This window comes from Nanorana parkeri, unplaced genomic scaffold (assembly GCF_000935625.1).
Source record: "Nanorana parkeri isolate BGI_ZX_2015 unplaced genomic scaffold, ASM93562v1 scaffold1426, whole genome shotgun sequence".
In the NCBI taxonomy this organism is placed as follows: Eukaryota; Metazoa; Chordata; class Amphibia; order Anura; family Dicroglossidae; genus Nanorana; species Nanorana parkeri.
The window spans coordinates 388,572-401,795 of record NW_017307694.1 but is presented as its reverse complement, the minus strand read 5'-3'; the positions used below and the strand labels follow the sequence as shown (position 1 = coordinate 401,795).

The following is a 13,224-nucleotide window of genomic DNA, read 5'->3' as shown; positions in this document are numbered from 1 at the left end:
TGCTAATTGTTTTACTAGGCACTCGGCTTTAGTATATTATAAAAGGACTCTGAGAAGAAGCCGTGAAAGAGGTTATTGCAGTAACGGTCCACACAACTCAGAACTCCCATACGTTGCTGTACACAGTTATAATGTCCTCATGTTCAGAGTGCAGGAAATGTTTTACTTCCAAGTTTGGCTCCTGTATGGGCACACTGCTTGTTCTCTTTCAAGAGCTGCTTTATACTTTGCTATTCCTCCTTTGGACCTTGATCCTTCCGGCCAGTATGGTCACTAGCTGAATCAGCGCAATCCACAGACAGCTTAACTCTCCAATAAAATACAGAAGCTTAATCCAGTGAAGCTTTATTTCTCAGAGCTCTTTACAGAGGATGTTTCTTAGTCATTTGACAAGCTCTTATGGGATAGTTTGGAGGCGACAGGTCCTCTTTATGGAACCTGCCCTCCAACACAGAACAGATCTTCTGTGCAGTTTCCGACAGCTGAGACAGGTGGCTCTGTGATTTCAGAGCTCCGGTTTCACTGGTCACGGAGAACAGACGTTCTTCGCTCTGCTCACCGCTCTCTATCCTGAGCTTATTTGCCGTGGTCCCGGGTCCCTCAGAGGAGTGGGGGGACTCCAAAAACCACAATAGGGGGGGGCTGAACATTGATCTGAGTTCACTTGTAATAAATGAACGGCGGCTCCCTCGATCTACAGTTACCTCTGCTACCCAGCAGCAGGGCTAAATGTAGAACAAACATGTCCCGCCCCGCACCTAAAACTGCATCTCCTGGGTGTCAGGTGATAGGAATTCCACATCCTTGAGAAGAAAGGATCTAAGACTATACCAACTGACACTAAACAGGAGGGAAGAACTGTGGGAAATACCAAATGTATGGAGAAAACCACATTGTAGTAATGCTACTCTACCACTAGATGTCAGGCATGCACCATAACGATATACAATGCAGCACATAGCAGGGTCATGGCAATAGCAGAAAATAACCATAGCTGTGGCGCTGTGGCCGTCCGAGTTCCCGCACTTGTCCATGGCAGTGCCGGTCCGGTTCTTTATCTCCTTCCCGGCACAGGCACATCCATGGACAGCCCCAGGGGGCGGGAGTACCGCCCCGGGGCTAGAAGCTGGGGGTTTCTGCCGCACACTGATGGGGAGGACCGGACGTGGCAACATTGCCGGTCTGGACGTGGGGGAGGCCGGGTCCTGACATCGCCGGTGAGGTGGAGTGCCCGCAGAGCCACGGTGGATGTCCACGTCGCCCAGTGAGATCGGCACGCAGCCTGATGAGAGGAATTCTGCTTTGGGGACATGTATTCGCAGAACACATGTTCCCAAAGCAGAATGCATGTCCCCAAAGCAGAATACTATCCTGCCTTAGGGACATGTGTTCGGCTCTGGGGACGTGTGTTCAGTTCTGGTGACATCCGTATTTAGCCCTGGTGAGAAAGTGCCCTAAAATCATCAGTCTGTGTTTTAGAAAAAAAATGTGACGGGTCCCTTTAAGAAAAAGTATCGGTAATTGGTATCGGCAAGTACATGAGTACAAGTACTTGAAGTTGGTCTTAAAAAAGTGGTATCGGGACATCCCTAATTTTAATCATTTGGGTCTCTTCTTTGATACCAAGTCGAATGGTCATGTATAAGGAATGAGATCCCTAATCCTAAGAACAGTTTTTTTTAACTCACAAGCCCGAGCAGATACGAGAGTTTAAAGCTTTGGCCAAATCAAAATCTGTTTCAAGGGCTTTACACCAACATGTTCACAGTTCCCCTACCCGAAGGCGGCACGTGCCCCATCTTCGATCTCAAACCATTGCAGGTCTTTATCTGGGCTCATCAATTTTACAAGGAATCCATCGGGTCTGCAATTGCCTCCCTTCGTCAGGAACGAGTTCCGGCTTTTGTAGACATTATGAACGTGGATCTGCGTGCTCCCTTATTGAGAACACACCAGCGTTTCCTGCGTTTAATGAAAGCTCCTGCCATGTCTTCTCCCACGCTGTTCACCTAGGTGCTGGCCTCAGTGCTAGCTGACAGTCATTAGGCACCGAGGTCCAGGTCGTCCCTGGCTTGGTGGCTCGGAATTCCAGTTATGGAAGTACGAAGGCCCTTCCTTTCCATCTTCTGGAAGATCCTTACAACAGATGTTTGGGAGGAGTCCTGGGCACCCTGTCGGTCATTAGAGGAATCTCATCCGCATCCTGGAGCTTTTGGCTGTCTTTGAATGCATGACCTCACAGCAGGCTCATCCAATGCTGCAGTCAGACAACGCAGTGGCATTTCCTCTTCAGGTTGGAACCAGATGTCTCATTGTGGCAAGAGAAGTCGAGTGGATCTTGTCATGGGCCTCACATTTTGGCCTTATCAACCATTTCCGTCCAAGGTGTAGACAAGTGTCAGGCAGAATGTCTCAGCCAATAGCATCTGGGGCTTGTAGAGCGGTCCCTACAGGCGGAGGTGTTCTAGGACCTGAGTCACAGTTGCCTCTGGGTGGCTACATTTACTGGTAGGACTGGAGTGGACTACAAACATGTCTGCCTTTGTTCATAATAACTATTAGGGGGGGGATTACTAATTTACAAAAAAAAAGATATCCGCAGTCACAGATTTATTTAACTGCTCTCGACAGGAATGGGTGGAACGTAACCCTTGTGACCATAAGCTTGCGTAATGGTTTGTCTGAGCCACCTAGAGATGTTGGGGCGAGAAGCTGGTGCCCCCTTCTGGGGACCATCCAGAATGGCACAAAGGGATCCGGTCTTTCTGAAAGAAGCAGTGGCTGAGAGATCGTCTCTCCCATCCCAAACCACCAAACGTTTTATAGCCAAGAAATCAACCGCAGCAGTTACACCCAAACTACCGAACTCCCTTACAAGGAAATGGAGGAACATTACTTTTTGGTGAACTGGAGTCGGACGGAGGGGCCAGAAGAGCGATGTCCTGGTTGAAGTGCAAGGCAGAAACTATCTTAGGCGGGAACGAAGTCCTAGGCCTCAACATCACCTTGCCCCTAAACAGAACCATCAAGGTTTCCTTGCCGGAGAAGGCCACCAGTTAAGATGCTTGCCTCGCAGAAGTTATGGCTACAAGGAATACCACCTTCTGGGTGAGAGTAGTAAATAGAATTTCTCTAATGGGTTTAAGTTGGGGATGTCCCGATACTAGTATTCGTATCGGGGCCGATACAGGGCATTTTCACGAGTACTTGTACCCGTGAAAAATGCTGAAGGACAATACCGGCCCTTTACATTTTTAAGTTGGATCGGCCGCCTCAGGTCCCGCGCTCGTGGGGTCCTGAAGCAGCCTTCCGGGGACCTGGCAGTAGCTGTCTTTGACACTGCCTGCCAGGTCCCACATGCCCTCCTCCTCCTTCCTGGCGCAGGCACTGCTCGAGGCAGCCCCACACCGCGAATACAGTCTCAGAGCGGGCATTCGCTCCGTTCGGCACTCGCACACCGCCTGTAAGAGCCAGGGAGAGACCCAATACAACCTTGGTGAGATCTGGATGCAGCCTGGTGGGATCTGGACGCAGCTTTGGTGGGATCTGGACGCAGCTTTTGTGGGATCTGGACGCAGCTTTTGTGGGATCTGGACGCAGCCTGGTGGGATCTGGACGCAGCTTTGGTGGGATCTGGACGCAGCCTGGTGGGATCTGTACGCAGCTTTGGTGGGATCTGTACGCAGCTTTGGTGGGATTTGGACGCAGCCTGGTGGGATTTGGACGCAGCCTGGTGGGCTCTGGACGCAGCTTTGGTGGGATCTGGACACAGCCTGGTGGGATCTGGACGCAGCTTTGGTGGGATTTGGACGCAGCCTTGTGGGATCTGGAGGCAGCCTGCTGGGATGTGGACTACAGATGTCACCAGGCTGCGTACACATCTCACCAGGCTTCGTACAGATTCGGAACGCAGACTGGTGAGATCTATATGGAGCCCTGTTGAGGCCCTAAAATCATTAGTCTGTATTGTTTTTGTAAACAATGTCCCTTTTAAGAAAAAGTATCGGTAATTGGTATCGGCAAGTACTTGGTCTTGAAAAAGTGGTATCGGGACATCCCTAGTTTAAATGATGGCTTGCCAAGTGCAGAGAGAAACAGATTGAGACCCCTTGGGCTCGCAGGCACAGGAGTCAAGGAATGAAAGGCCAACAGGTTCTTGAAACAGGTAGAAAGGAAAGAAACCTGACTTTTGATCGTGTTCAGCGCCAAACGTTGGTCCAGACCCAGCTGTATGAAGGAGAGCATTTGCCCCTCGGAGAACCGTTTAGGGTGGATTTCCCAAGACTCGCACCAAGTAAAGTGTGCCTTCCATGCCCAATGCTAGACGTTGTGGGAAGTATACTTCCTAGCTTTTATAGTCACTGGTACCACTGTATGGGCCGTTAGGGTGCAGAGCTCCTCAAACTCGCGTCTTTACGCCGCCATGTCCAAGCCACGCCCCCCACTTCCTAGCTTTTAACATCATAGAATCATTGATTTAGAAATGCCCCCGTCCCTCAAAACCTGAGCTTCAAACGTCATGCCATGAAAGCCAGCAACCTGGGCAGCAAGATGGTAAATTGTCCCAGAAGACAGAAGAAATGGAACAATCCGACGCCTGTAGGAGTCTTACCAGGTCAGAGTACCACATCTGTCTGGAGCAATGAAGATTGCAGGCATGCCCTGCATCTCAATCCTGCAAAGCAGACGCGGAAGAAGTTTTAGGGGAGGAGTGGTTTAGATCGGGGTGTAATGATCCCATGAGTTCAATCGAGCATCCACTGCTCCCAGTACGGGATCCCTATATACGGAGACAAACCAGGGGAGGTCATTGCAGACCTGGTAGTTTCTATGTGACATTTCTAATCTCAATAGATGGCATTCAGTGCTTTGAGATCCAAGATGGTGTGTATGCCCTCAGTGGCCTCACTAGGGGGCCGGGCGACACCATTGGAGGGGTGACACCAAAATGAAAGTCACCCACTCTGAAAAGCCGGGCACTCGGTCATTGACCGACAGCCCGACAGTTGCTCGAGAGAGAGAGAGAGGAGGGAACCCAGCGGCATATCTTCCCACCCAGGTGAATGTCCCCTCCTCTCTCTGCCGATGTCCAAGATGGCCACCAGCAGGTAACAGCGCGTGACGCGATGTTGTTGCACATGCTCAATGTCGTCACTGCGGGGTCTCACCCGGTTCCCTGCCGGCGGACGCCCCTGTATGCCGCCCTTGGGTTTGGTAAGCGTGAGCAGGTTGGAGTAAAACCCCTCATAGAGAAACTGGAACCATGACGCCTTGATCCAGAAGACCCGAGACGCCTTGATGGGAAATCTGCTAATCTGGTGACACAGGAAGGTTGGAGGTGAGAAACTGAAGAAGGGACAGGAAGTGAAACAACAGCTTGTAGCCCTTAGAAACCACCTCCTGCACCTACGTATGTGCAGGTTCCAGCAAAGGTTAACCAACGTTCCCTTGCTTTGGAAAGTAGGGGCTTACTATTGTGCAGATAAAGGTTTGCCTGAGGATTTGGCGGCCGCTGCGGGTGGACTTGGAGTCAAGCTCGCAGGGTCTGGACGTGGCTGGTACAGGAGTGAAGAAACAAACGGGACCTTTCTTTACTAGTATTTAGCAGCCTGGCTCTTAGTCTTCTTCCCCTAAGGAATATGGATGATCTTGCCACCAGTAGCATCCTTGATAATGGTATTCAGGGTAGATTGGCCCTCGAAGCCCATGCGGAACATATGCTTTTTAGACACAGGTTCTACAGTCCAACACGTTACCCTCGCTTGTGTACTGACATGCAGGAAATCTGATGGGGAAACTTCCAGAAGCCCATCACAACGGAAGCCTAAAGCCACAACTATTTGTTCCAATGGATTCATGGTCAAGAAATCAACCGCAGCAGTGGCAAGAGACTTTGACCAATCAGCCAGGGTTTGGCAACGCAAGGTTACAGCTAAGATGGGATTCAAAGGAGGGCCTGCCAGCAAGAACAAACTGTAGTTGTGTTCGGAATCCTTTTGCCATAAGGGCAAGTAAACCCAATACTGACCTGAGGTGTGCCTTGATCCGGATGGACAGTATGCCAATGAGGGTGCATACTCTGTGAAATCTTTGAATGAAGGGACCGGGTGGGCGGGTCATGCTGACGAAAGCGGTGCCCAGGTGAGTCTACCTGCCCGTTTTATGTGGGAGAGGAGGGAACAGACTCCTCCCACAAATACAGGCTAATCAATTAGCCTTCAAACTTAGGGCTTCCATCTGTTTATAGACTGCGTCCTTAAAGACAGGACCACCCTCCACCGGTATGACCACCCTCCACCGGTATGACCACCCTCCACCGGTATGAGCACACTCCACCGCTATGACCACCCTGCACCGGTATGGGGGTCACTTTGTTGAGGTAGGACACCACCAGCTACACCCATTTTTTATTTAAGTCCTTTTTAAATGCATACAAGCCTAAAAAGCACTGGAGGGAGCAAACATCTTGTCTGGGTGTTTCCTGTCTCTCAAGGAAAACTTAGAACAGCGGGTGCACTTGGAAAGCCTTTGTAGTCGTATGGGCTCCAAAGGGTCCAAGACTATAGGCAGCAATAGTAGAGGCAACAGGCTACTAGTTTCAGAGGGGTGCGCATCACATCAATAAGAGCCGATATGGCCTCTTTTAATTTGGGAGTAACTGCAATTCCTCAGGGGCAAGCTTACCCAATAAGGATTGGAGCGACCCAGCATGAGTGTCTCAGTGGTTGATGGTTCAGAGCTCACAAGCAGACCCATTCCAGAATATGCAGAAGAAGGCGCAGACGCACCCTTGTGACCTCTGCAGTACCGGTATGACCACCCTCCACCGGTATGACCACCCTCCACCGGTATGACCACCCTCCACCGGTATGACCACCCTCTACCGGTATGACCACCCTCCACCGGTATGACCACCCTCCACCGGTATGGCCACCCTCCACCGGTATGAGCACACTCCACCGCTATGACCACCCTGCACCGGTATGGTGGTCACTTTGTTGAGGTAGGACACCACCAGCTACACCCATTTTTTATTTAAGTCCTTTTTAAATGCATACAAGCCTAAAAAGCACTGGAGGGAGCAAACATCTTGTCTGGGTGTTTCCTGTCTCTCAAGGAAAACTTAGAACAGCGGGTGCACTTGGAAAGCCTTTGTAGTCGTATGGGCTCCAAAGGGTCCAAGACTATAGGCAGCAATAGTAGAGGCAACAGGCTACTAGTTTCAGAGGGGTGCGCATCACATCAATAAGAGCCGATATGGCCTCTTTTAATTTGGGAGTAACTGCAATTCCTCAGGGGCAAGCTTACCCAATAAGGATTGGAGCGACCCAGCATGAGTGTCTCAGTGGTTGATGGTTCAGAGCTCACAAGCAGACCCATTCCAGAATATGCAGAAGAAGGCGCAGACGCACCCTTGTGACCTCTGCAGTCAAAGGCAGCAAATGACTTGGTGATTATGGGCCATAAAGTCTTGCATGGCTGTAGTAAGAAACTCAGCCAAGGGGACAGAGGAGTTGGCCGTACCTAACGGAGCTCAGAAAAACCATGAAGCTGGAATAGGTTCTAGGACAAGAGGGCGACAAGATTCCAGGCTTCAGACGTCAGTCACATCAGTAGGCGAGCTGCAAACAGCACCAGGGCCGTTAGTATAATGTGAACTGGAGGCACCCGGTACTGTCCCACTGGGGGCACCCGATACTGTCCCACCCTTGTCTAAAATCAGACACGTTGCACCCGCATTGTGGTTAAGCAAAGTAAGGCTCAGAGTACAAGGCAAGGCCTCAACGTGCTCACAAAACCCAAACAGCTGGTAGTAAGGTGAGGGTCAGATGGACGGAGGTGACCGTGGTCATTGAAGGTGGGCAGCAGGCATGAACCGATTATGGGAGTTCCAATTGGCTCTTTGCAAGCAGGAGCAGCGGTGGGGATACTTCATCAATGCTAAATGGTGGAAAAGAGAGCAGTGAGCACACCAGCGCACAACACGCCAACCCGTGGATCACATCAGCACTCAGTCCTTCAGCTAGGGTTGCCACTTTTTCTTCAAGTAAAACCCGAACACTCTAGAGCCACGCGCAACAATTTATTTTGGGAGGCTATAGGAGAGCGAGGGGTGGCAGCCTGATGTCTCTAGGGTCTCAAGTGGCCTGTGCGGGTTCTCACCAGGGCTGTGCACGCTCTCAGGTGGACTCTGCAGGCTCTCAGGTGCACTCTGCGGGCTCTAGATGGGCTTTGCGGACTCTCAGGTGGGCTTTGTGGATTCCCAGGTGGGCTGTGTGGACTCTGAGATGGGCTACGCAGGTTCTCAGGTGGGCTGTGCGGACTCTGAGGTGGGCTAAGCAGGTTCTCAGGTGGGCTGTGCGGACTCTCAGGTGGGCTATGTGGACTCTCAGGTGGGCTGTGCAGACTCTCAGGTGGGCTGTGTGGGGTCTAAGATGGGCTGTGCGGGGTCTAAGATGGGCTGTGCGGACTCTCAAGTGGGCTGTCCGGGGTCTCAGGTGGGCTGTGCGGACTCTCAGGTGGGCTGTGCAGACTCTCAGGTCGTCTATGTGAACTCTCAGGTGGGCTGTGCGGGGTCTCAGATGGGCTATGCAAGCTCTCAGGTGGTCTATGTGAACTCTCAGGTGGGCTGTGCGGGGTCTCAGATGGGCTGTGCGGACTCTCAGGTGGTCTATGTGAACTCTCAGGTGAGCTGTGTGGACTCTCAGGTGGTCTATGTGAACTCTCAGGTGGGCTGTGCAGGCTCTCAGGTGGGCTGTGCTGACTCTCAGGTGGGCTATGTAATCTAAACAATTCAGAACCCCATAGTAAGCGGGAGTTTTAAAGGCACCCAGTGAGATAAATGAGTAGTAGTAAATGAGGTAGTAGCCTAATCGGCCTACTCAGAGTCTTCATGGACAAGGCAAGTGCTGAGGCAATGCCAATGCTTCTGGACCTGGAAAGTGCTAACTTGTTACCTGAATGTAGTCTGGAAAGTGCCTCACGTGGAACCCGGTAACTGAAGGTCACTTCCAGGCTAATCCCTACAACGTCCAATTCAGCAGGCGCCAGACATGGCGCTCCAAAAAACAGGCTTAGGATGGTCATGCCGAATTCCGACAGCAACAGCAGTGTACCGTCCCATGCAATCTGTGTCAGCACGGCCACCTTTAGTCTCTGTCAGTGAAGAATGTGACAGGTTGACAACAGGTGTCGACAGGTGTCACCCTAGGAAGTGCCTGAACATGGACCTCAATGGCAGGATGACCAGGGAATATTTTAATAAAATCAGTAGATTGTAAAAGATTGAAACAAATTGGTAAATGACATTAACACATAAGAGCGTATATAAGACTTTATTGATGGCGTTTACATCGGCTTTAACGCTTGTGTCTGATATTGTCTAGTTAAGTTTGAGGCATCAGTAAAACCTTTCCCACACACATAGCAAAGACATAGCCAGACACCGGTGCAAATTATTTTATGACAAGTCTTGCTCTCGGTATAACACTTGTTTCATTCCGAATGGATTTATGGCGTCTCCCCGCTATGAGTCCTCTGATGGACGAACAGATAGGATCTCCGGGTAAAACATTTCCCGCATTCCGAACACGAATACGGCTTTTCCCCCGTGTGGATTCTCTTGTGCCTGGTAAGAGCCGAACTGATAGGGAACCGTTTCCCGCATTCCGAGCATGAATACGGCTTCTCCCCGGTGTGAGTCCTCTGATGCACGATAAGGTGCCCTATCTGGGTGAAACATTTTCCGCATTCAGAACATGGATATGGCTTCTCCGCAGTGTGAATTCTCTGATGGACGATGAGGTGCCCTATTTGGGTGAAACGTTTCCCGCATTCGGAACAGGAATACGGCTTCTCACCCGTGTGGGTCCTTTCGTGTTCGATGAAAGTGGATTTCCGAGAAAAACATTTGCCGCAGATGGGGCAGGAGTATGGCTCCTCCACCGTGTGGTTTCTCTGGTGAGAGATGAGGATCGCTCTCTGGGCAAACACTCTTCCACACACAGAACACGGGAACCTTTCACCCCCGCTACCATCAGGGGGTTGGGTGACACGAGGAGAGAGATTGGCATAACTGCCCCCATGTGTAGAGGAATCAAAGGACAGACCTGCCGTAGAAAGCACTGAATGGAGACTTGGTGGGATGGGGTTCTCCTCTGCTGAATCTTCTCTGACCTCATTTTCTGTCCCTGGAGACATAAAGGGACATTTCCCCGGGTAACTCCCATTGTATTGTCCATCTGGAAGAAGTAGAGGGTGACGGGTTACTACCAGAACAACATATTTCCATGGATACCCAACAGTAGTTCAAACCATAGAACTACAACAAAGGGCCACAGACCAAAAAATGGACGCAAGAGTCCAAGATGATACTAAATAGGTCATATAAAATAGCTAACACATTTTGGGGGTCAGACTCCTCCCCCTTCATCAGGGCTCAACAGGTCTGGGTGACCAGACAACCTGCTCAGCAACTGTTACTCCATGAGAAGAGTCCACTAGTTATCCTGTGTTGAGCCCTGATGAAGAGGGAGTGCCCCTGAAACGCGTAACATTTTTTTTTTAATCCGCCTTTGTTTTCTCATGAATGGTAATAGGCCACTAAAGAGAAATCTAATAAGGTTCCCAGATACATTTCAGGAACATATTTAGACACACACAAACCCCTATCAGGCAGAAGTCATGTGATCTTGTTGCTGGCCCATGTGGAGGTAGAAATGGACGAGCTTATGAATCGGGCCTGCAAAGGAATCAAAACAATGCCGGTGTTCTATCAAGGTTTGTGACTAGGTTGGAGTGTGTGACCGGTCACGTGGTCACACATTTTAACTTAATCCCACCCACTTTTTCGGAGGTGGAATGTGTGACCACCAACGGGTCAAGCATTCCAACGCTTTGTCAGCTGTTCAATGGCAAGGGGAACCGGCATCGCAGATGGTATTTCCATTGGGATATCCCGATTTCCATTGGGATACAGCCAAGTAGCCCTCGGAAACGCGCGTTTGTCGCGCGTTTTTTTTACCGCGAATCGCGGTAAAAAAACGTGCCACAGACGTGCATATGCAATACGCCTAGGTGTGAACCAGGGCTTAGGGATGAACGCCGGCAGAGAGAGGAGAGGACGTTCACCCGGGGGGATGAGGTATCCCGCCGGGTCCCCTCCTCTCTCCTGGCACCCGGCCCATGTTTAGAGGGGGTGACACCAAAATGACTGTCAGCCATTTTGGTGTCACCCCTCTAATGGTGTCACCTGGGTGCGGGCTGCACCCCCTCTTGTGACGCCACTGCATTTCATGACCGATCAGCTGTTCCAGGGCAGATCGGTTCTCCTGCACCTACGATCTGCAATCCCGATGTGCCCTGGAACAGCTGAGAAAGCGTCGTTGGAACGCTTCACCTTTTTGCAGTCACACATTCCATCTGCGAAAAACTGGGCGGGACTACGTTAAAATGTGTGACCACGTGAGCGGTCACACATTCCACCGCCGAAAAACAGGGCGGGATTACATTAAAATGTGTGACCACGTGAGCAGTCACACATTCCACTGGCAAAAAACTGGGCGGGATTACGTTAAAATGTGTGACCACGTGCCCGGTCACACATTCTAACGCAGTTGCAAACTTTGATAGAACACCGGCCCTATGAAGAGAAGCTTTGCTCAAAAGACGACAGCAGTAATAGTGACCCACCTGCATGACATCATCTTCTGATCTTCTTCATCTCCAAATACTCCTCTATATGGTCACTGCCCTTCCTCCTGACGCTTGGCCAAACAACCGTACCATCTCCACGGTTCCCAAGACTAAAAGTATATCTAAAGCCAACACTTTTTTTTTTAAATGTAGGATATCCTTGAGGTGATTAATGACAGACAAGGACTGGAGGAAAGTATCTGCACTCAGAACATGTGATCCAGGCCAATGGAGATGGAGGCCAATGACAGAGCTAGTCAATGGGAAGTTCTTTATAGGACCGCGGCCGTCATTACTCACCTGAGCTGATCTCTGGAGGGATTTCCTCCTCTTTTATAATCACATGTACTTCTTCCTCAGCTTTGAGGTTCTCCTGAGCGTCTCTGGTGTCTCCGGGGTCTGTGAATATAGACAATAAAGAATATTGCTGCCCACTACTGTCCACTGATAGAGAAGAAGAGATTGTTGTAGGGACTGAACAAGGAGAATCTGGGAGTCTTCTCTGGATTTAGTGTTTATTCCTCACCTGTGCTGATCTCTGGAGAACGTTCCTCCTCCTTACACGGCTCATCACCCATCACATACGGCTCTTCTTCTCTCAAATCATTCCGGTTTCTTTTAGGCATGTCCTACACAAGAAGAAGAGAGTCCCTTTGGCTATGTTGTGCTATTGGCATTATGGCTTCCATCATAATCACAAAGGTAGGAGGTATTGGGAGGGTCGTTACTCCCAACGTCCTGCAAGAAGCTGGCTAGATGCAACACACCAAGATGCAGTGTCCACAGCAACACACCAAGATGGCAGTGTCCACAGCAACATACCAGGATGGTAGTGTCCACATCAACATACCAAGATGGCAGTGTCCACAGCAACACACCAAGATGGCAGTGTCTACAGCAACACACCAAGATGGCGGTGTCTACAGCAACACACCAAGATGGCAGTGTCCACAGCAACACACCAAGATGGCAGTGTCCACAGCAACACACCAAGATGGCAGTGTCCACAGCAACACACCAAGATGGCAGAGTCGACAGCAACACACCAAGATGGCAGTCTCCACAGGAACCCACCAATATGGAAATGTCCACAGCAACATACCAAGATGGCAGTGTCCACAGCAACACACCAAGATGGCAGTGTCTACAGCAACACACCAAGATGGCAGTGTCTACAGCAACACACCAAGATGGCAGTGTCTACAGCAACACACAAAGATGGCAGTGTCCACACCAACACACCAAGATGGAAATGTCCACAGCAACATACCAAGATGGCAGTGTCCACATCAACACACCAAGATGGCGGTGTCTACAGCAACACACCAAGATGGTGGTGTCTACAGCAACACACCAAGATGGCGGTGTCTACAGCAACACACCAAGATGGCAGTGTCTACAGCAACACACTAAGATGGCAGTGTCTACAGCAGCACACCAAGATGGCAGTGTCCACATCCGATTCCATCTACCTGATAATGATGAGGGATCCGGTGATGTTCCTCTATAGAATCTCCAGAATCCTGAGGA

The 13,224-nt window shown here is 50.4% G+C and overlaps 1 protein-coding gene across 1 annotated transcript in view; it reads right to left on the bottom strand.

Moving 5' to 3' along the window:
- Positions 1-9,469: 9,469 nt before the first annotated feature.
- LOC108798200 (zinc finger protein 208-like) overlaps positions 9,470-13,224 on the bottom strand; it is a 51,495-nt gene continuing 47,740 nt past the window's right edge. The window contains exon 5 of the mRNA XM_018569928.1: positions 9,470-10,018. Within this exon, the coding sequence (XP_018425430.1) occupies positions 9,511-10,018 (508 nt within the window). The 3' untranslated portion in view covers positions 9,470-9,510. The remainder of the gene's footprint in view (positions 10,019-13,224) is intronic.